The sequence below is a fragment of the Drosophila sulfurigaster genome, chromosome 2R (genome assembly GCF_023558435.1).
Source record: "Drosophila sulfurigaster albostrigata strain 15112-1811.04 chromosome 2R, ASM2355843v2, whole genome shotgun sequence".
Lineage (NCBI taxonomy): Eukaryota > Metazoa > Arthropoda > Insecta > Diptera > Drosophilidae > Drosophila > Drosophila sulfurigaster.
In genome coordinates this window covers 23970891-23991505 of record NC_084882.1, presented here as the reverse complement: position 1 = coordinate 23991505, position 20615 = coordinate 23970891, and the positions used below count along the sequence as shown (strand labels likewise).

Here is a 20615-nt window from a genome sequence, read left to right as displayed (position 1 = left end):
TTAGACATCATAAGATCAACATCATAGTTAATTACACAAAGTTACATGACCATTTACATTCCCAAAGAAGAAACTTTATAGTTTATTGTGTCATCTTGATTTACATTGAAACATTGTAAGATCAAAATCATTGTATATTACACAAAGTTACAAATGCATTTATAGTATAACATTCTGAAAAAAACTTTCATAATTTATGCAAACTTCAGCGGCAATTTCCTGTCGTGAGGTGAGTCAGTCCTTAGTCTTTAGTTTTTTTCGTCTTTCGTATTCAGACTTCATTCAGTCTGCAGTCTCCGGTGTTCGGTCCCCAGTCAGCAGGCAGCCCACAGTCGAGGCGACTCGACGTCATCATCGCAACGGCCTGCGGTCCCGACCTGTTATTATCGTAATGACAGCAGCCTATTTGCTTTTATGTTTTCAAGTCGTCCAAACCAGAGACAATTATCTCTGCTGGAGCTGGACACCAGACTGCCCGATGCGTCTTTGATCTCTCTTGTCCGCCAAGCATGTATGTGTGTCTTTATGTGTGTGAATGCGAAAGTGTGTGTGTAAGGGGCGCCACTGGTTCTTGAGGCCTGAGTAAAGAAACTGCAACTGATATGCCCTTGATCGCAGCTATTTATCATGTGCCAATGTTGAACGTTTCAAATGGGTTTGCTTTACGTACAAATTTTCTGCTTTTCTATATTTTCCTAGTCATACTTATGTGTACTACAATTTCATTATGTTCATAGGTTTGAGTCTATTAAATTGATTTTTTAAGAATATTTTCCAAGGTGTACTAGTCAGCATTTAAATTGTAGTTAAAACTGAATTATCGGTTACCTAAGTGAGCTCGCAGCAAACTTCACGTGAGTTCAAGAATTGCGCGCAGCCAACTTAACGCGAGTTAAAAATTGCGCTGCGGGTCGTCTCAGTGCATGAGAGAGAGCCACAGGTCTTTTGCCTCTCACTGCGCACATTGTCTTACAGTACGCTTGCCTTTGTATGCGTTCGGCGCGTTTCGATGTGTACGTGCGCCAGAGAGAGAGCGATAAAGAGAGGGCGCCAGCAAAAATTCACCACACGTCACATCCGACAGATACAAAAACACACATATTGTAGCTCTCACAAAACGTACGAAACTGTCGTGGTGAACGGACGTGGATTTTTCGGTTGCCCATATATAATACACGAACAATTTTTTGTTGCAAACGCGGGCGTAACCAACAAAATAAATGAATGCAACAACGACAAACGGAGACGGCGAGCCATGTACAACGTCCGCGTTTCTATACTGATTTTTAACATTTTGTTTTCCCGACAAAATAATTCTTCTTAGTTTGTTTGTTGCTTTCATCGAGTGTTGTGCAAGTGAAAAAAGGTGAAGTGAGCGTTAAATGACGAGCAAATGACCAATTTCTTCGGCCCCCGTCGCTGCCGTCAACGATCAAATTATTGATGTAAGCCCAATTGTGAATTATAAATTGAAGTATAATAACCGACAGCACAATCAATGGTTCCAATAAACAAAAAGCGAAGTGTACGCAACTTAAAATGAACACACATATACAGGCATTTATATATATAGTACATATGTATATACTGAGATGTATAAATAAGCGTGTGTGTTCTCTTACATTTTCGATAAAGCGCGACCAAGCAAACGACTCCCTCGCGACGTCAACTAACATACAAACATAGTTCGATTGATCAATGATATATACACATACAAACATACATGCTGAACGCTCATACATATGCATAGAATACAATAGCAGGCAACATCAAACATTTATTCATCAGTTTCATTCAATATTCGCCAAGAGGAATCGCGCAACTTTTGCTGTTGTATCTATTGCAATTCCTTTAGTCTGTTATAGCTAAATAATAATTATGTTGTAGCTTTTTAAAGCAGTCATTATCGTAATATATTCCAAATCCATCTATCTAATCGTATCCCATCAGAAAATCCGTATTCAGAATTAATTTTCGAAAACCACAACGCGACTAGATAGTAAATGAACATATTAAAAACAGAAAAAAAAATGACTACAACGGAAATTAGCATAAAAACAATATGAAATGCGTGCAATCTTTAAATATCGTGAGATATCGTTAAGATAAACAAATGGTCGATAAATTCTATTATGTCCATTTATCGAACCACACCACACGAATGCCCGACACCTGACAACGATGCCCCCACACACACTCACTCACTCACACAGTCGCAGTCCCACTCACACCGATGCGCGCACACACGCGCTCGCACTCACACAGTCATGTGGCTGAACTTCTTCTTTAGCATTAAAATTCTTATTATTTTTTTTTTGTTTTTCTGTTTAGCAGCGACAACTAACTCGGTCGCAATTTGCCAAATGCGGATTATAATTCTACAGTTACCCACACAATTTTATTTTTTTCGTTCACGCACACACACACACATTTATTTATAAGCGTATGCATGTACTGTATATGTATGTATGTGTTCATAAGTCAAGTACTTAGTTGACCAGAAAATAGTGCTGACTAGTGAATTAATTAATACAAAATTGACGATCTGTCAGCGCCCACTAAAATAATAAATCAATCTCGACGACGCGTGCAATATAATTCGAATCGAAGTGAAAAGTTTCTGTGCACTAAATAAAAAACAAAAATATTTTATTTTTAATCGCCAAAATCTATTCTATCCATAGCAATGTGAATTTCAAAACAAAATTGTGAACTTAAAAGCAACATATACATATCAACAAAATTGCAATACAATAACATAATCAACCCAAGATTCTTAAGTATTTTTATATACAAAACGGATAATAAGGATACTATGGATAAATCCCCCTAAAACAGTAAGTATTTGTACCAATCATTTTCTAGTTTATGATAGATAAAAGTGAAGAGAATAAGTTGCCGTACAACAGTCGATCTAACCTTATATTAACCTAATTAATAGTAATTCCATTATGTTTAGGCATTCATTCAATAATTATTGAATTTGGAATGAATACATATTTGATATGTAACACCTTCCATTGCATAGAATGTTTATACGTCATACGAATTATATACATACATACATATGCTTCGTGTGCGCCGTTGCATGTGTATGTGTGCGCAAGTTTATGCCGGCGCCATTACACCGTTAAGCTGTGGGTGTGAGTGGCGCCTACAAAAGAACACATATACACATGCACATCCGCATACACAAACACATGCACACGCACACGCTTTGTGTACGCGTGCAAGTAAAAATAAACATGTGCAATTTTAACTTTGTGTGTACATTTGTTTTGTACTTGGATTAGTTGCGATGTTTTTTCTTTCTGTTGTTTCTTTTCATTTTTATTAGTTTCGCTTGATCCTCGTTGTTCCTTTGTGCCGCATACATGCATACATAGTGCTGCATGCCACCGCAAGCACAGGTCTTGCATTCTTATACTTGTTGAATTTTCAGAAGAATTCGGAAATGTGTTGCTTTCAGACATCAGTCAGCACACACACACAGATACGAACACAAATACATTAACATAGCAACTTTGCTCTCTCTTGTGCACTTGCTCCGGCGCTCTCTCACGCTCCCACTCTTGCGCTCGTGCTCTCTCTTTTATTAATTCACCTCAAATTGTTGATTCTTCAACTTGTCAAACCGGCTGACAAAACGACTGAACGAACGAACGACCCACCGACCGACGCGTCGGTCTATCGTATCGTGTTGTTGCTGTTGTTATTGTTTTTGTTGTATTGCTATTGCTGGCGCTGTCGTTGTTCGTGTCTGTCTGATATAAGTTTATATTGGTGGCGCCATTGCGACGACGACGGCGACGCTGCCGCCGCCGCCGACATCGTTACTATTATTTCTTTTATTACGTTTACGTCAGTGGCGCCCACTGTGGCGCCTGTGCCGCGTCTCGTCTCGTCTTGCGTCTCTCTCTCTCTCTCATTCTCCGTCGCTTCTCTCGTCTCGTCTCGCCTCGTCGCTTTGCTTTGCTGCCCTGCCTTCTGCTTTTGCCTCTGGCTGGCACGCAAGCAAGCAAGCGAGCGAGCAAGTAAATTCAGAATGTTGAGTGTATGTTTTTGTGTCTGTGTGAATGTATGTATGAATGTACATGCAAAGATATGTATGCATATGTATGTACGTGGTGTGTATGTGTATTTCTGCTCAACGAGCGTGTGTGTGAAGTAAAACTGAGCGTGTAGTTGTGCCGTCATGTCGGCGGCGCCACTGTTGTCGTCGGCGATAAGGAGCGCAAGAAATGCCAGCGAGCCAGTCAGCCAAGCAACAAAATGGTCGTAGTGTGAGTAGAAGAAGAGACCCCACAGTTTTGTATTTGGGTTGTTAACTTGTAGCCGCTCTCCCTCCCTTTCGCTATCTCTCTCTTTCTTTCTTGCTTTCTTGGTGCTGTCAGCGCCAGTTGCTGATGCTGCGCAGTCGGCATTCGGCAGTCGGACTCCAGTTTTCCGATCGCCAGGCAAGCACACATTACTCATGCGCTCCGTTCCTCAACTTATGCGGCGTTTTTGAGCTTTCCAAAGCTCCGATAAGAACTCTTGACTGTGTTTGTGTGTGAGTGAGTGAGTGTGTGTATGTGCGGCGACAGGGCAAAAAGCAATATTATCCAATACGTCGTTGGTAACTTGCAAATTGGAACTGCAAATTCGTATTTCTCATGCAATATCATTTCCGCCATTTTTCTTTAAGCATTCTATTTTCTTTGGACATTAAATAAACCAATAGCACATTCATTGATATTTATTAATCCAAGAATAAACACACTTCCAAGCAAAGGGAATTTATTCCGAATTGATTTGTGAATTATGAGCAAACAGTCGATTGCTGTATACAAAACATCAGAGCGCAATCAACGATCAGCTCTACATCAAATCAATTTGTGCTGACGATAATAAAAGCTTGAAAGTTATAGGATCTCTCAAAACATGTGTAGGAACATTGCAGAATTGTTTATATTGCGGCTGATATTCTTGAAATCAATTTGTTGTTTCGATTTGCGCGTACTCCATTATATAACTGATGGTTTAATGAGACAATGGGACTTGATTTATAAATAGCTATACAACATTTTAATTTTAATGTGACTACTATTATTAAATACTACATATCAAAGGAACTACAGACAATATAAGAATTTCTTATAAAAGAATGAACTAATGATAATTAACCAAAAATCAAAATTAATAAAAAGAGAGCTTTACTTTATTACTACTTTTTTGTTTTTCAAATTTTGAATTAAAAATGCTTAAAATAATATTCAAAATGTAATAACATTTCAATAAGTATTTTCTTTAGAGATATTAAATAATGTATTTGTTAGTTTTAATTGGTAATTATCTTAAACTAATCAATATATTTCATTTATTATCATTGCAGAATTCATATCAAATTCAAATACCACCAAAAACATATCAAGGCTGAAAAGGAAGCCCTAAAAACAAAAAAACAAAGCGATTGAAAGGATATTGACAATTGAGAAAAATCGCCGACACACGAAACGTTCTGGTCAAAGTCTAATAGATACCATATAGTTTATGTTAGCATTAAATTAAATAAAAAATCAAGTCACAGACAACACTCCCAAAATAAATCCCGAAACCCACCGCACATATCACACAACTACATCAAGAAACAAGAAAAGAGCAGAAACTAAATCCAATTCAAATTGCGACTTGCGGGGCATTTTGAGTGTGCGTCTGCATAAAGTTGATCAAATCAAATAATGCGCATACGATAAGATCGATGTTACCAACAGAATTGATGTCCCTCCATGATATTCCCAAGCGAAAAGAAAAAAGAACTATTGCGTTATGCGTCCAGAAACAATCCGGCTACGTGCGATGCGGTTGGCGGCATGCGAATGCCCATGCAGCAACCACAGCCGCAGCTCCTTCCACATCCACGCCTCCCTCACACCTCCGCCTGCTGCTGTCCGCCGATGACGCCACCGCCGCCATACTGCTTAATAGCCTGCTCCGTCGACTATTCCTCCTTTCAGCGTCTTCAACAGCGGCAGGATCAGCAGCAGCTGATAACAGCTGTAGATGTCGCGGACGATGCAGTGGATGCGGAAATGTCCGCTTCGGCAACATCGGCGACGGAGAACTCGGATTCCTATATGAAAAGCGACTGCAGTTACGGAAGCTCTGCCGCCGACTTGCAGAGCGACGAAAACGGACCATGTCCATTGCCCGCGTATCATCCAACACAACATCCGCCTCATCCGCATCCGCATCCACATACGGAACAGCCGACACGAATGCTGCTGCCATCGACATTTGCGGCGACGGCGGCGAACATGTTTCGGAATTGTTGCGGTGGCGGCGACTCCTCCAGCAGCAGCAACGGATCCATAACGAGAACCCGACCCAGCCCGCCCGTAACCAGACGACACCAGCTGAATCGTCAGCGCACACAACACTCCACACCACCCACCTGCCCCATACATGCGTCCCGTGCATCAGCGGGAGGAGCAATAGCAGCAGCAACAGCAACAGCAGTGCCTGCCACACCGATGATGCGCCAACGCACACTCAACCAACACCTCAATGCGCTGCTGAAACCGTTCAAGAACAAGCAGATTGCCGAGCTGCTGCAAGCTGTGAAGAGTCGCGTGGATCCGCCACCCAAGTGCAACACGCTGGCTGCCAACAACAACAACAACAACAGTGTAATCAACAGTTCACCGAGTTATCTGCAGTGCATACTGATCAAGTGCACCTCGCCGTTGGACGAGGAGCAACACGTTACCACATGCCAGCTGTTTTTTTTTGGTCCGACCTCAGGGATGCCAGCGAACTGAGGCGCCTGCCCATTTGTCCAAGTGCCAGGGATTACGTGTACACCTGCTGCAATCCGCTGCACTGGTATCGCATAATACACCCCATCGATACAGGTAGATAAATGACATGCATAAACAAACGATAAAAAAAACTAGTGGTAAATAAAATGCAGAAACTGTTATGACGAGCAGCACAAGTTGTCCTTTGAAGTCGATTAATTTTACTTGAAATATCGAATGTCATGCATTGCAAGCTATCGTCAAATGGTCATTTTTAGTCGATACAATTCTAAATTAGTTATCGATACAAAAAGCAAACTTTTCGTAGCAATCGAAAATGGCGTGTAAAATATTTGTTTGCATGCATGTCTGTTTGTGCGTATATGAATATGTACACTTGTATGCAACTTTTGGAAGCCATTACGCTTGGCGCCTAAGCTGCCGCAGTTGTGCATCATTAAGTTTTATTACAAGCTAAATGGCAAGTGTAAACATATTAATGGCATGTGTATAGGAATGTATGTACATACATTTGTATGTATGTATATGCAGTATACAGTGTATGTATGTATGTACATTTATATTATATATTTACGTACTTCTATGACAATCAAATGTACTTACGAACGCCCTACTCAATTCATTTCATTTCGTTGTACTTATAGTGTGCATAAACACACTCCGCACACACACACACACACGCACTCATAGAAGCATGGCAAGTCTGTGCGAATGTGCGTGTGAACTGTAAAAGCTTCGACCGACATGACGGCGACTAAATTCTTTTTAAAATAATTTGCGTAAATTTAGAACCTGGCGCCAGGAAATAATCAGGCGTCGTCGCCAACGCAAATGGCGCTCGCGTTGCGATTGCGGCCGTCGTTCTGCTTCTTCTTCACCTCTTCTTGTCGTCGTAGTCGTCAGCGTTGTTGTTGTTGTTCTTACTTTGCCGGTGCGTTTGAGATGAATGCGTTGAGGTTGAAGACAGTGTTGCCAACTTGCGAGCAGAAAATTCAGCAAGCGCATCATGTGTTGTCGACAGTCGACCACTCAATACTCTGTAGGCAATTCTTTTGTTTGTATTGCAACTTCTCGACTTTCATACGCAGATTGAATTTTATCTGATGATGTTTTAATTCCGATATGCATGTGTATCTGTGCACTCTATATAGTATGCATGAGTTGTGCGAGTGTATTGCCCAATTACTGAGCATACCAATGTGTACATAAATACTGCTTGTTTCTGCTAACAACAACAACAACAACAACCGTTGTCCTCTTACTACCAGTTGCACTTAATGTGCATGTTAAAAAAAAGCGTGTACCTCCCAGATACACGATGCTTGGTTCGTTGCTTGCTTGCTGGCTTGCAAAGGTACTGTAAACATGGTCTTAGAGGTATGGAAACGTGGTTCGTGCCGCGTTTACCTGTTCAACCTGGCGACAGACGCAGCCAGAAGAGCCACAGCATCAAGAGTCGAGAGTCAGCGCAGCGCAGCGTCTGTCTGACTGTCGGTTGGTTGTTGTCTGCTGGCGAACAGCGAATTGACTTCCCGATACCGACTGGGACTGGGACCGGGACGGGTTTTTAATGATGGCGCCGAGCACATTAAACAAGTCGATAATGTTATTCCATCCACATTGGCCAAGGGAACACAATTCCTGGAATTGTAGCGAAGACGATGCCAGTCGGTCGGTTGGGATGTATCAGCGATGTTTCTACACACACAGCATACACACACACACACACTCACTCAGACACACACATAGATACTTTGTCCATTCGATCGAGAATTCTCATAAAAAGTAAAATTATGCCGGCAAGCTCCAGCTCCAACGTTGTGAATGTCCAGCCAACTTTCTTAAAAAACTTCTGACGGCGAGAGCTTAATTCAAAAATACCCTGTAGCTATTTATGGGAGAGCTTAATGGAAATAAATAACGTCAACTTTTAAAATAATTGAAATTTTTTTAGGGAAGTACATACAAAAATTTAAATCAATCATTAAAATGAGAATATATTTTTATATTTTGTTTAAAAGAAATTCTTCATTAAATATGAAACTGAGGATATTTGTTTTCTTACTATATTAAAAAAAATGTAATATTTTATAAAGTTGTTTTGGATAGTGTTATTTGCTTTCCAGTAATCAGAGATTCTCTACATTCAAATTATGTATAGACAATTTTGTTGACGATCTAGTAATTTAATACTTCTGCGCAGTATTATTATTTTATTAAAGAACTTTTTGGTCATGGCTACAGGTCGACTCATCCCTTATGCCCTTCCTTATTCGGTGATGTTTGTTGTTGTGGTTGGATACGATCCCATCAATCATACAAAATGTCGAATACAGCGAAGTGAGCGAAAATCAGTTAAATTTTGCGGTGGAGTCTCGAGAGTCGGACAGTCAGTTGCTTGGTTGGTTGGACGCCACTTCATGCCGCGTCGTTGTGGTGATTAAGGCAATGTTGGAATTTCGCTACTCCCTTCGTTTTTTTCTTTTTTTTTGTTATATGTTGTTTTTTTTTTTTTGGCTTGGCTTGGCTCTGTGTTTTTTTCATTAGGTCTTCAAGAATTGTTAGATTCATGCAGGCAGTCACGAAGGCAAGGCAGAAGAGGGGCCAATCGTAATCAGGTTTAACTGGTACCGGGGCCACAGCGAGAGCCGACAGCGCCATCCGTCGTCGTCGTCGTCGTCGCCGACGCCGTCGTTGACGCTACCAACAATGCTGACGTCTGCAGCGCCAGCTTCCTCCGCTCCCAGCTCTCGGAGCAGCGGCAAGCGCAGCACATCAAACGATTTGTGCGCCAATAAAATGTCCCCCAGTGCTGCTGGCTGATATGCAAACATTATTTATTTTATTTATTTATTTTTATTTCGCCGCGCTGATGTTTGGCCTGCCTGCCTGCGCTTAAGTTTGTTGCTATTGCTATTGCTGTGTCTGTGTCTGTTTTTGTTTTTGTTATTTTTTTTTCTTCTTTTCTTTTTTTCTGTTTTTGTTTCTGTTTCTGTTTCGGTTTCGCTTTGCTTCGGTTTCTGTAGTATGCTTTGTATGTATGTATTTTTTCGAATACTAATATTGTACTATTTTTGTGAGACATGATCTCATCGCACAGCTCGTCTTAAACACGCGCATTTCAACCCGTAACCCGTAGCCCGTAATCCGTAGTCTTGGCTAACTCTACCAAAACTGCTTCTTACAATTAATACTCAACAAATCGCAATTTACTGCGCATCAATGTTCCAATCAGGACATGTGGACACAAGATTCTCAATACATTGAAATTAATTTGAAAGATGAATGGGAATGCTTGGGTAACACCGACTCTGAGCTACTCTACTTATGACTTGTATTTTGAAGATGTGCTAAATTCTGTTAGCATTTCGTGTTTTTTTCCTCTTTATTTTAACTTGATTTAATCGTTAATTTTTTAGCTAACTGATCTCATGATGTGTTCTATTTAAGACTATCAAATTTCATATTAAATTTTGATGTCTTCCTCACATTTGAAATCGTTACTATATAGCACCCATTTAGTAGATATTATTATTACTCTTCTTTTTGTGGAGGAAACCCGTTTGCATGTCTACGATATAAAAAACAGCCTCTTTTGCCTGTCCTCCGGTTGACATTTTCGGTTGAATTGTTGCGTTGATGCAATCAAAAATATTTTATTGTGGCGCACCTTTCTAATTGATTAATTAATGAATTGAAAATCACATTAATGCAAATAGATTGCCATAAAATTAATGTCTCTAATAAGTCAACCGTAATCCTCAATATCAAAAATTATATGGGCATTATTGATATCTATATTTCGTTAACGAGAAACTCTTGGGAATTGACGGCGATAATCTAGTTGCGGCTTAAACATGTGTATGGATTTATTTCTTTTCTAAATAATCACATTGTGTATTTGTGTAGTTCCACTATGATTCTATTGTGGCGTTAATTGAATTGTTCACGAGTTTACTGCTTTTTGATTTCTCCTGGTAAACACCTGCGTTTCTATTTGGCAACCATACACAAACATATTCCATAACAATGTTTGTCTAAAAACAATAATAATGTTGATACAATTAAATGGATAAGATTGGCGTCTACTACAACATGAAAAAAGTGGCAGTCATAGATTTTTTTTCTTTATTTATTTTTGGCATTTCACGTTGATTTCGCAAAAACACTTACATATTTAACAAGCTGTGGGGGGATTTTCATTGATTGAGAATTAAAATGTGTTTTCGTTTTTCTGTTGTGCACTTGCAGAGTCTGCGCCTCCGCCATATCAGCGCTCAAAAATGCTGAGACTAAGAGATACAGGTATGTATTGTATTTAACTTGAGAGAGACCCAGGCGCACTTAACTGATCGCAGCATTCTATCATCATCCGCTAGATTCCGAGGGAAACACTCAAAACATCGAAAGGTCGTCGGGAGGAAACAGCAGCAGTCACCACAACAATCACAGCAACAGCAACAACCACAGCCAAAGCATTTCGAGCATCTTCAAGCAAGCGGAGTCACAGTTGTATGTGCCAAGTCTCGAGTCTTTCACCACTGATGGCAAAGGTGAGTTTCTGGCCCTATTCTTGCTCTCCTACTCGTGTTCGCTCTCTCGTTCACTCTCTTTCGCTCTCGCGTGTGCTTATCTCCGGAGTGGCTTTATTAAGCATTGAGCGATACAGCAAGCACCTTTCTGCCTGCAACTCACACATTGAAGCATTCACATACATATTTATGTTCGCACTCCCTGTAGGAAATTTGACAGGTTGCGGAAAATACACCATGAACTGGTTGCATTTCAACCAATTTTTTAAGTAGATGTTTTTGCTTAAACTTTTCTTTTTTTGCACCGTACTATATGCTTTTATTTTAAGCATTATATGAAATTTAATTTTTCAAATTTATATTTCAATGAAGTTTCGATTTTATAAAAGAAAAAGGAGTTGTTTTAGAATTAAAAAAATATGTTTTTTTTCTCTTAATATTTACAATTAAAAAAAATAAACCCACGAATTAAATTATTGCCTTTCAAGGAAGTCAATGCTCAAAGTTCTGAAAAACACATTCTTTTTAGATTTGAAAAACTTAAGAAAATATTATAAATACAAAATAAGATATAAAAAAAGGTTGGGTATTCACTTTACGTAAATAAAGTCGAATCAATATATTATATTAATAACTCAAAATAACTTAAATTATTAAAAATATCTTTAGTTACTAGTTTGAAGTGATTCAAAAATATTATATTATATTAAGAGAAACATATTCTACCCAACTAATCCTGAACTACTCCATTTGCAACCAGTTCTCATAGATACTTTGGAACTATGGTTGCTTGTATTTTATATTTCGGATTTATTCAACACACCCAAGTCTAACCTATTTGCAAGCAGATAAATACTAGTTGCTTTTATGCCAGAGGTAGAAGTGAACTTTTCGCTGCAGGGTTCTTGCTTTTCGTAGCGTGTCTGAGTGTGTGTGAGAGTTATGAGGCTACGGTCGCGTGCGTGTGTTTGAGCACGCCGGCACGGGCCAAGTCAGGCAGGCAGGCAGGCAGTCAAGTTATTCGTTGCTCGTGGCGCCAGCTTGCCGCGTCAGGTCGTCACTTTCTATATTGATATTAACTTTTAAGCGAAAACAGCAAAAACGACACGAAAATAAATAATGAGCGAAAAACAAATACAAACAGTGCCTGGCGAATGCGAATAAGAGAGGTGACGACGAAGACGGCGACGGAGACGACGATGGCAGCGGCAGCTAAAGCAAAAGCAACAACAACAACAACACAACAATATTTGCGCTTGCTTACGAAAGTTTTTGTAGAGCGGCCGTCGCGTCGGACGCGGGAGTGGCTGTGACTGTGGCTGTTGCTGCGGCTGTGGCTGGTTATCGGCACCACCACCACCACTACTGTGGGGAGCTGTGGGGCTGGACAGATGTAGAGAGGGGGGAACGGTCGGCAGTCGGCGGTAGTGGCGTTATGACTATGATATCATTCATGGCTCTGCCGCCAACGCTGGACAATGTGCTTTTTGGTTGCCGTGGTTGCCGTTGTTGTTGTTATTGTTGTTGCTGTTTCTCTCTCTTTATTTTTATGGCATTCGTCGAGGCGACAAAATGACGGAAAAGCTTTTTTGCATTTGAATGGACCGTTAAAAATAGATCTACTACGACTACTAGCTTCTTGCATCCCACGACTTAAAGAATTCCAAAATTGAAACGGTTCAATCTAATCTATGTATAAGCTTCGAATCGCCGTCTCTCTCTCTCTCTCTCTCTGCATGTCAACAGCTAATTAAATCCGTTCTTAATGTATCGACACTATATTGTGGCGAGACGTAGTGCTTTTTGCATCGTGGGTTCAGTTCTAGAAGTGTTATTTAAGAATATTACTATGATAGTTTGAGAATGCAAACTGCAAGGCAATAAAACCTGGCGCCTATGTTATGTAGATAAAATATATGTACGTGTGTAACAATTGCAATTCTTTTTGAAATATTACACTGAGAATATTATAATATTGAAGTTTAAAGAATTATAATAAGGGATTGTAATCATTTTTGTAGGTAGTTCAATTTTTTTAATTAAAAATTGCGAAATATTTGTAGCTTTGAATTTTGAAGTACAAAATAGAGCTATAATATATATTGTTAGTATTTTAATAATTTCTAACATTTAAAAAAAAAGTTAAAAATTTCTTAAAAAACGAGAATTGAAAAATAAATAATCCTTTTCCAGGTTAAATCTTAATCTTCTTAGATCTTCTTTGTAGCATTTGCAAAATTGATTTATAATCTCTGATAATAATGTTGATATAAAACAGTATAGATCGTTTATTAAACTATTATTCAGATGTTACTCGTAGTTAAAGGGAGAATGAATTTTATGCAGCTCAGTGATTGTTGCCACCTTTGTCCTTGTCAGATAAACATGCCCGACTCGTGTAACTCGATGAAGTTTCAAATGTAAATATATACATACATACATACGTGCACGCTTTTAATGTATGTATGCAACGACATGTGTGGCCACCAAAGAAGCAACTTACACTGCGAGCAGCAGCAACACACACTCACACTCATTTACACACACACACACGCACAGGTAGAATATAAAATATTCTAAATTTAAAGATGATGTGGCAGCCCGTGGATGCGCACTTCTGTATGTACTTTTGTATGACTGTGTGTGTGTTTGTTTGTGTGAATGTGCATGTGTGTGTGTCTGTGTCTGTGTGTATGCACATTGACCGAAAAACAAAACAACGAAGCGAGCGGCGGCGGCGGCGCTAAGAATCCCAAAGAGTCGATGCCGAGCAAATGCCGTTCATCGTCGATGGCGTGTGCCAGAGTCAGAGACAACGCAGAGCCCCAAAGCAGGCGGCGACTGCGACGACGACGACGACGTCGGCATTGGCGCCACACAGAAGTGTGGTAGAACTCAGTTGTGCCCCAACCGCTTCCCCTTCACTCTCATGCTCTCTCTTTCTCTCTTTTAAGCACTCTCCCGTTATGAGGGGAGAATGGCAAGGCGAAGACAATGAAAGAGGAGCAGACAATGTGTGTGAATGCGATTGTGTGCTTATTCGTTATCCCAGCAGACCAAACATCGTGTGCGTAACTTAAGCGATAGTTTAGCGGGATCTGGAAAGGTTTTACGAAAATGAATCAGCAATCTTAAGAGGAAGCTAGAGGATAAAGAATTACACGGAAATATAGACATTCTAAGCCTTTCCCAATAATAGCTTATCGTCAATAATGAATTCCAGAAATTGGCAAAATTCGTTGAGCCGACAATTCGGTTATTAAACTGAAATGGCTTATGAAATTTGTAGGGTAAATGCATTTGGCAATTGTCAGTATAATTGAAGGGTTCGATATGACGTTATAATGAAACGAAATTGAATTCACAAATTTGAAAAAAAAGATATTATAAAACACTTTGGCAAACGGGCAATAACAATTTTCTTATGTTTATAATTACGAGTTGGTGTGCGTATGTAATTGGAATGTATATATGTATGTAAATTGATGTACATTTGTAGGTATGCATATAATTATGTGAGTAAGTGTATTTCAACTTTTGGTGGGGAAAACACTTTCGTGGCCATGACGCGTCGACGGAAAGCGACGCGACGCGACGCGACGCAAAGACGACTACGATGAAGGCGACGACGGCGCCGTTGCCGGCGTCGACCCAATTAGGTAAACAGCAGCTAGGCGCCATTTGCCTTGGTTTTGCCGGACGGCACCCCTTCACTGACCATGGCCAGCTGTTGCCCCCACCCCCACCACTCACCACCTCATCAACAAGTGCATGCAAAAACAAAAATAAAAAAAAAACTAAAAGCGTTGCACAGATTTATGGTCGAATCTCGGCAAAGACAGACATTGTCTGTATTTACATTCAGTCATGTGTTGAACACTAAGCAGATGCACGACCTAAAGATACCCTGCCCTGCCCCTGTGTGTATTTATTTATTTTTATTTGCTACCAGCTGGAAATACATTTTTTGCGCTCACTGTGCCACAGTCGACATGGGGTCGCATTTTGGCATTATGGGGTCGTTTTGCCCATATTTACCTTGAACATCTCGCACATTATAATATTTGCAATAAATAAATAATGTGCCTCGCTCGTTTTGCATTAATCGAGCCGGAATCTAGGCAAATAAGTCAAAAGGCGCCGGCCCCATTTACGTAACGCTCTGGCGCCAAAATTATTACCATTAACGTACAGTCTATATATATGTACATATATATGAATATATTCCGATGAATTTGTATGTGTTTATAGAGTGTGTGAGTTAGCTGTGGAGAGAATACGTTGCTTGATTAGATCAGGCGACCTGTTCTCTCTGTTTTACCATCTAGAAGTCTTGCAGTTCCGCACAGTAATAAATATTACCTACTATATTTCCTACATGCTTTCTTATCTCGCCAAAAGCCTCATTTTTAACTTTGCCCCATTTGTCGAGTAGCAAAAAATGAGGAGATATGAGACAAAGCTGTGGGAGGTGGGCACGAGATAAAGCTCGTTAAGCAAAAAGTTGGGAAAATACTTTTCGACGTTGTTTAATAGCTTCAACTATCAGTGTAGTGAGTGTGCAGTTGTAAAGTCATCGCGCGTTTTGATCAGCCGAATAATATAACTGTACGAACTTTAAATTAGTTTTGAAAAGTCTTCAGAAGAGTTGATATTTCTCATATTGTTTTGGTCGATGTTTTGAAATATAATTTTGTAAGAAGAATAAAAACTTAAAGAACTTTTGTATAATTATTAGAATCGGTTGAAAAATAACATTTAATATTGCTTAAAATAAATGAAATAAAATATTACAAATTGAAAATGAAAGAAAAAAAGAAATCAATATTCATATAAAATATATTGTTTATCCTTTCCAGATCGCAGCGCGTGCTCTAAAGTATGGTGTCAGATTGCCTATTGGGAGCTATCTCAACGGGTTGGCGAACTCTTTCAGGCCAAGAAGCCGGCAGTCAACATCTATGCAGAAGGGCCAGCAGATGGCAGCGGGGAGAGCATGTGTTTGCGTGAATTGGGTGGCAAGCGACCACCAACGGATGCGGTGCAGAACACGCGACTAAAGGTCGGCCTAGGTAAGTGTTTAACCCGAAATTGAAATTGACTGCTAAATTGAGTGTTTTAAATGCAATGTTGCAATGTTGCCCCCTTAAAACAGGTGTAACGTTAAGCATGGAGTCGGGTGGCGACGTGTGGATTTATAATCGCAGCAATGTGCCGATATTCGTGGACTCGCCCACGTTGGCCGAGAGCTTGGATCGAGTCTGTAAGGTGATGCCTGGCTACTGTCTGAAGGCCTTCGATACACACAGGTAGGCACAACCGTAAATGTTGATTAACGAGTGCACATTATTAACTCTCTCTCTCTCTCTCTTCTCTTTACTTTACTGCAGGGCTCAATGGCTGGCCTGCAAGCAGTCGCAGCATAACCAGCAGCTGGGACCAATCGACCGGTTTAGCATGAAGATCAGCTTCGCCAAGGGCTGGGGCAACACATACAAGCGGCAGGACGTGATGGGCTGCCCCTGTTGGCTGGAAGTGCACTTCACCCATCTGCGGTGACAGTGCCAGCAGCCTGCGGGCAATAACAATAGCAAACATTGCTCTTCATCCGCATTGAGAGCCGCGCTCGTTGACTGCAGCAATCCAAAATCAAGTGCGCTGCAACGTTCGGGCCAGCTGCTGTGCATCATTCAGAGACTGCTGGCGAGGATGAGCAGTAAAGCGTGCACATTGAGACTGCAAGCAATTGGTACGAGGAGCTTTAAATTACAACAACCAGACTAGTAGCAAAGTGGGGCAAGTGAGCAAGAGGAGAAGGAGACGGAGACCGAGGAGGGAGGAGGGAGGAGAACTAATAAATAGGGGCAACAATGGACTGCTAATGAAATACTTTTAAAAGTTTAACTTAATTATGAAACATGTTTCAATTAATTGCTAAAATGCCACATCGAAATTAACTTATATATATATGTATAAAGCATGTGCGGCAAAGGAGACGGAGACAGAGACGAAGACGGAGAGTTTTGGGGAGTGTTAAATTCAAATAGTAATTGATTGTTAAACATAGCTAAAATTTAAATCCTGTGATTCACTCTATATGTACATATGTATGCATATGTATGTGCACACTAACAACACCACACACACAACAACAAATACTGACTAACTAGTATGTATGGGCGCAAGGAACTGTTTACAATAGTTGTATGTATAGGAAGGATAAATATTAGAGAGCAGCATATAAACAAGTCGGAACGTTTAAGCTTTCCCTTTAATGTTATATTGTTTTATTAATATTCTGAAACATTTGAGACTTCTATAGAAACCAAATCGTTACCTATTTTAATAATGTGAAGTGATTAACAAAAGCTTTGGCATTATTGGGCCATAAACCTTTCAATTAAATGCTAACGGGTTACTAAGTATTTTGTTTATTTTTACTGATTGATCGATTTAAGAACTTTCGTTGAATTTATTTGCATTTTGTAATTCGCGTTTTAGTTTTCATCGACTTTGTAGCCCAAGAACTCAGTTACATTTCTTTTAAATGGAAATGTAAATTTGAGCTAGTGAAGGATAAGATTTTACTGCACTAGAATTTGTTAGGTGCGTCCCATTGTAGATAATGTAGCCACCCCACTGTATTGCTGCCCAATTCTATATACATACATACATACAAACGTACATACATACATAGAAGTATATGCAGACATACATACATATGTACACATGTACATTTTAATTCCAAAAATTTATTATTACATTAACCATACGCCCTTTTATGAAAGCATAAGTACATACGGAGAGTACATAGTTAAAACATAAACAAAAAAAGCTGATTTTAAAAATTGCTTGGACTTGCATCATTTTGAATATATTGAAGACGTACATGCATACGAATACTATACAAGATGTACATTACTTGCAATATCTTCAAAATGATCAAAAATATTTAATCAGCGTTAATAGTTGTAGCTTTACTGTTAAGTTTTAAGAAATATTTTGTAATAAAATTTCAATATATTTACAACACTTGGATTTTTACTGTAATCATCGAAGAACACAATTTGCTTCTTGGCAATTCCATTTTATATACATATGTATATATATTCATTTATTGTACTGAGTTATATAAAAATCCTTTATAATATTAGTTCATTCAATAACATAGTCTTGGTCAAAATCATATTTATCAGCTTTCGTCGATGCTGCACCAAGGCTAAAACTGTCCAGAACATCAGTTATTTTCGAAATCTTTTTCTCATTCCGAACATTCTGCTTTTTCTTCTTTTTCTGGAGCTCTTTAATGTTCTTATTCAGCGATTGATTTTCTGAAAAATTAATATTATTATAAATCTTTCTGAAGTGTTGATGGTCATGTGTCGTCTTACCTTCAAGAAGCAGGGCAGGATCGGTTTTCTCCTTCTTCTCCTCATCTAATTTTCGCTTCCGACCCTTTGTTGGCACCTCTTCCTGGTCGGCTATGATTTCAGCAGATGCCTGCACTTCTTCACGGGGCAAACGCACTTCTAGTGGACCAGTGGATGTAATCTGCATAACATCGTCGGCTTTCTCAGTGCACTGATTCAATATATCTGTTTCCATTGACTCGAAGTTATTCACGTCGAATTCACGCGCCTCGGCATGCACAATTGATGCGCTTATGTGTACACTTTGTTTGTCCTCCACAACTTCTGGTGGTTGCGTGCAATATTTGATTTTGCCTGTATTCCAATCGTTAAGAACGCTCCGCGCTGCGGCCACAACATCAGGTACTCCCTTCTTTAAGAATTTACCTATAGATTGAGTCGAAATTTGCATTAACATTTGTGGTAATACAATAGGAAAATGCTTAGCTTACCCATGCGGGCTGCTTTCTTGGCAAAGAATTCCTCAAATGTGTCATAGTTGGTAATGTCGTACATTTTGCAGAAGTATTCTTTACTGGCTCGCTTCAACACACTTTCGGCTATGCTAAATGGATCCTTGACATCTCCAACACGCTGAGCGTTCTTTAGAACAGCGTGTGCATTCTCGTTGCCCGCACCAGAGCCGCTGGTAAACACAATGCCAGGACAATCAATAAGCTTAATTTTCGAGTCAAGCTCAACCTCTTGCATAGCTCTGTAAAGACAAAAATATTAGTTTAAAACCGCTGATATTTCTATCATTCAAGTGCCACTTACTTGGTCACTCCAGGTGTGCTGCCCACCATGCAAGTGCGTCCACGGGTAAGTGAGTTGATGATCGAACTCTTGCCCACATTGGGTATGCCAACGACACCGACGCGAATCGATGTTTTGATGCCCTTGTTGCGACAGTAATTAGCCAACATGGACATTAGCAACTCAGCACCAATGCAAACCGATCCCTGCATAGCTTTTTCCGTTTTCATTTCGTGCAGCTTGCGACGTCCCAGCCTTGAGGCTTGATCCTGTGTGGATGCCTTAAACGCTGTCACGGGTCCATTCTTGCGGAAGTATTTGATCCAGTTATTGAGATTTTCTCGAGGCACAAGATCGGCTTTATTCAAGATGAGCACCAACCGCTTATTACCAGGAGCAGAGCGCACCGCTCGCTCCACTTCGTTGCAACGTGTGCCGAGTGGGTCACGAGCATCGACAACTTCGAGCACTACGTCAGCGTTTTCAATAACTTTACGAAATTCTTTAAAGTATTGCTTCAGCGATTGCTCCTTAGTGGCGGCATCTTTGTATTTCTTTCCCGTCTCCACATCATCGTTCTCATGCATTATACCATGCACAGCGCCTCGCATGTCGGCACTTTCCACCATCGCCTCCAGCGATTTGAATTTGTTTTGTTCGCGCTCAGCTTTGAATTGTTCCCGACGCGCTTGACGCTCCATTTCCTGACGCGCCTTGGCCTCCTCCACCTCCTTCAGGATGTCATCTTTGAAGGGACAGATGTTGGGAATCTGTATAAGCTTCTGTTTCTTGCTGCCTTTCTTGGTATTCTTTTTGGCTTCACGCCGCTCCTTGCGATTGTGTTCGCGTACCTTTTTATCGATTTTATGCTTCAACTTGCCCGTCAAACGCTTTGACTTTTTTGCTGTAAAGAAAATACATTACTTAATTGTTGTTATATAGTATTTAATGCGCGTTTACTAACTTTTTAAACGTTTAAGAGCCATTTCAAAGTTTAATACCGAAATACGCTAGCAACAAAACACGTGAAAATAAATGTGCTTCTTCTACATGCACAAAGTGACCATTTTACAGAAATGTGGTCACCTGTTTGAACGTATGAGACTATACAACACTAC

The 20615-nt window shown here is 40.0% G+C and overlaps 2 protein-coding genes across 2 annotated transcripts; one reads left to right on the top strand and one right to left on the bottom strand.

Annotated features, from left to right (window-relative positions):
- The first annotated feature begins 1112 nt into the window (after window positions 1-1112).
- Window positions 1113-18978, top strand: LOC133836300 (mothers against decapentaplegic homolog 6). The gene is given in 9 exon segments (XM_062266697.1): window positions 1113-1445; window positions 2685-2837; window positions 5375-6761; window positions 6764-6893; window positions 11052-11105; window positions 11159-11353; window positions 16192-16404; window positions 16488-16641; window positions 16723-18978. Coding segments are annotated over 7 exon segments (1908 nt in total). The 5' UTR covers window positions 1113-1445; window positions 2685-2837; window positions 5375-5768; the 3' UTR covers window positions 16892-18978.
- Window positions 18419-20603, bottom strand: LOC133836302 (guanine nucleotide-binding protein-like 3 homolog). The gene is made up of 5 exons (XM_062266699.1): window positions 20462-20603; window positions 19519-20401; window positions 19194-19456; window positions 18724-19128; window positions 18419-18663 (listed from the first exon to the last, which is right to left on the bottom strand). The coding sequence occupies exons 1-5, from the start codon at window positions 20481-20483 to the stop codon at window positions 18488-18490; spliced, it is 1749 nt and encodes a 582-aa protein (XP_062122683.1). The 5' UTR covers window positions 20484-20603; the 3' UTR covers window positions 18419-18487.
- Window positions 20604-20615: the final 12 nt, after the last annotated feature.

Bases quoted from the DNA above. Each gene is read 5' to 3' on its own strand.
- LOC133836302 (XM_062266699.1), bottom strand. From the start codon at position 20,483: ATGGCTCTTAAACGTTTAAAAA. The intron at 20,402-20,461 runs GTTAGTAAACGC...TTTTCTTTACAG, and splicing joins GGCTCTTAAACGTTTAAAAA to CAAAAAAGTCAAAGCGTTTG. The intron at 19,457-19,518 runs GTAAGTGGCACT...TTGTCTTTACAG, and splicing joins AGCACACCTGGAGTGACCAA to AGCTATGCAAGAGGTTGAGC.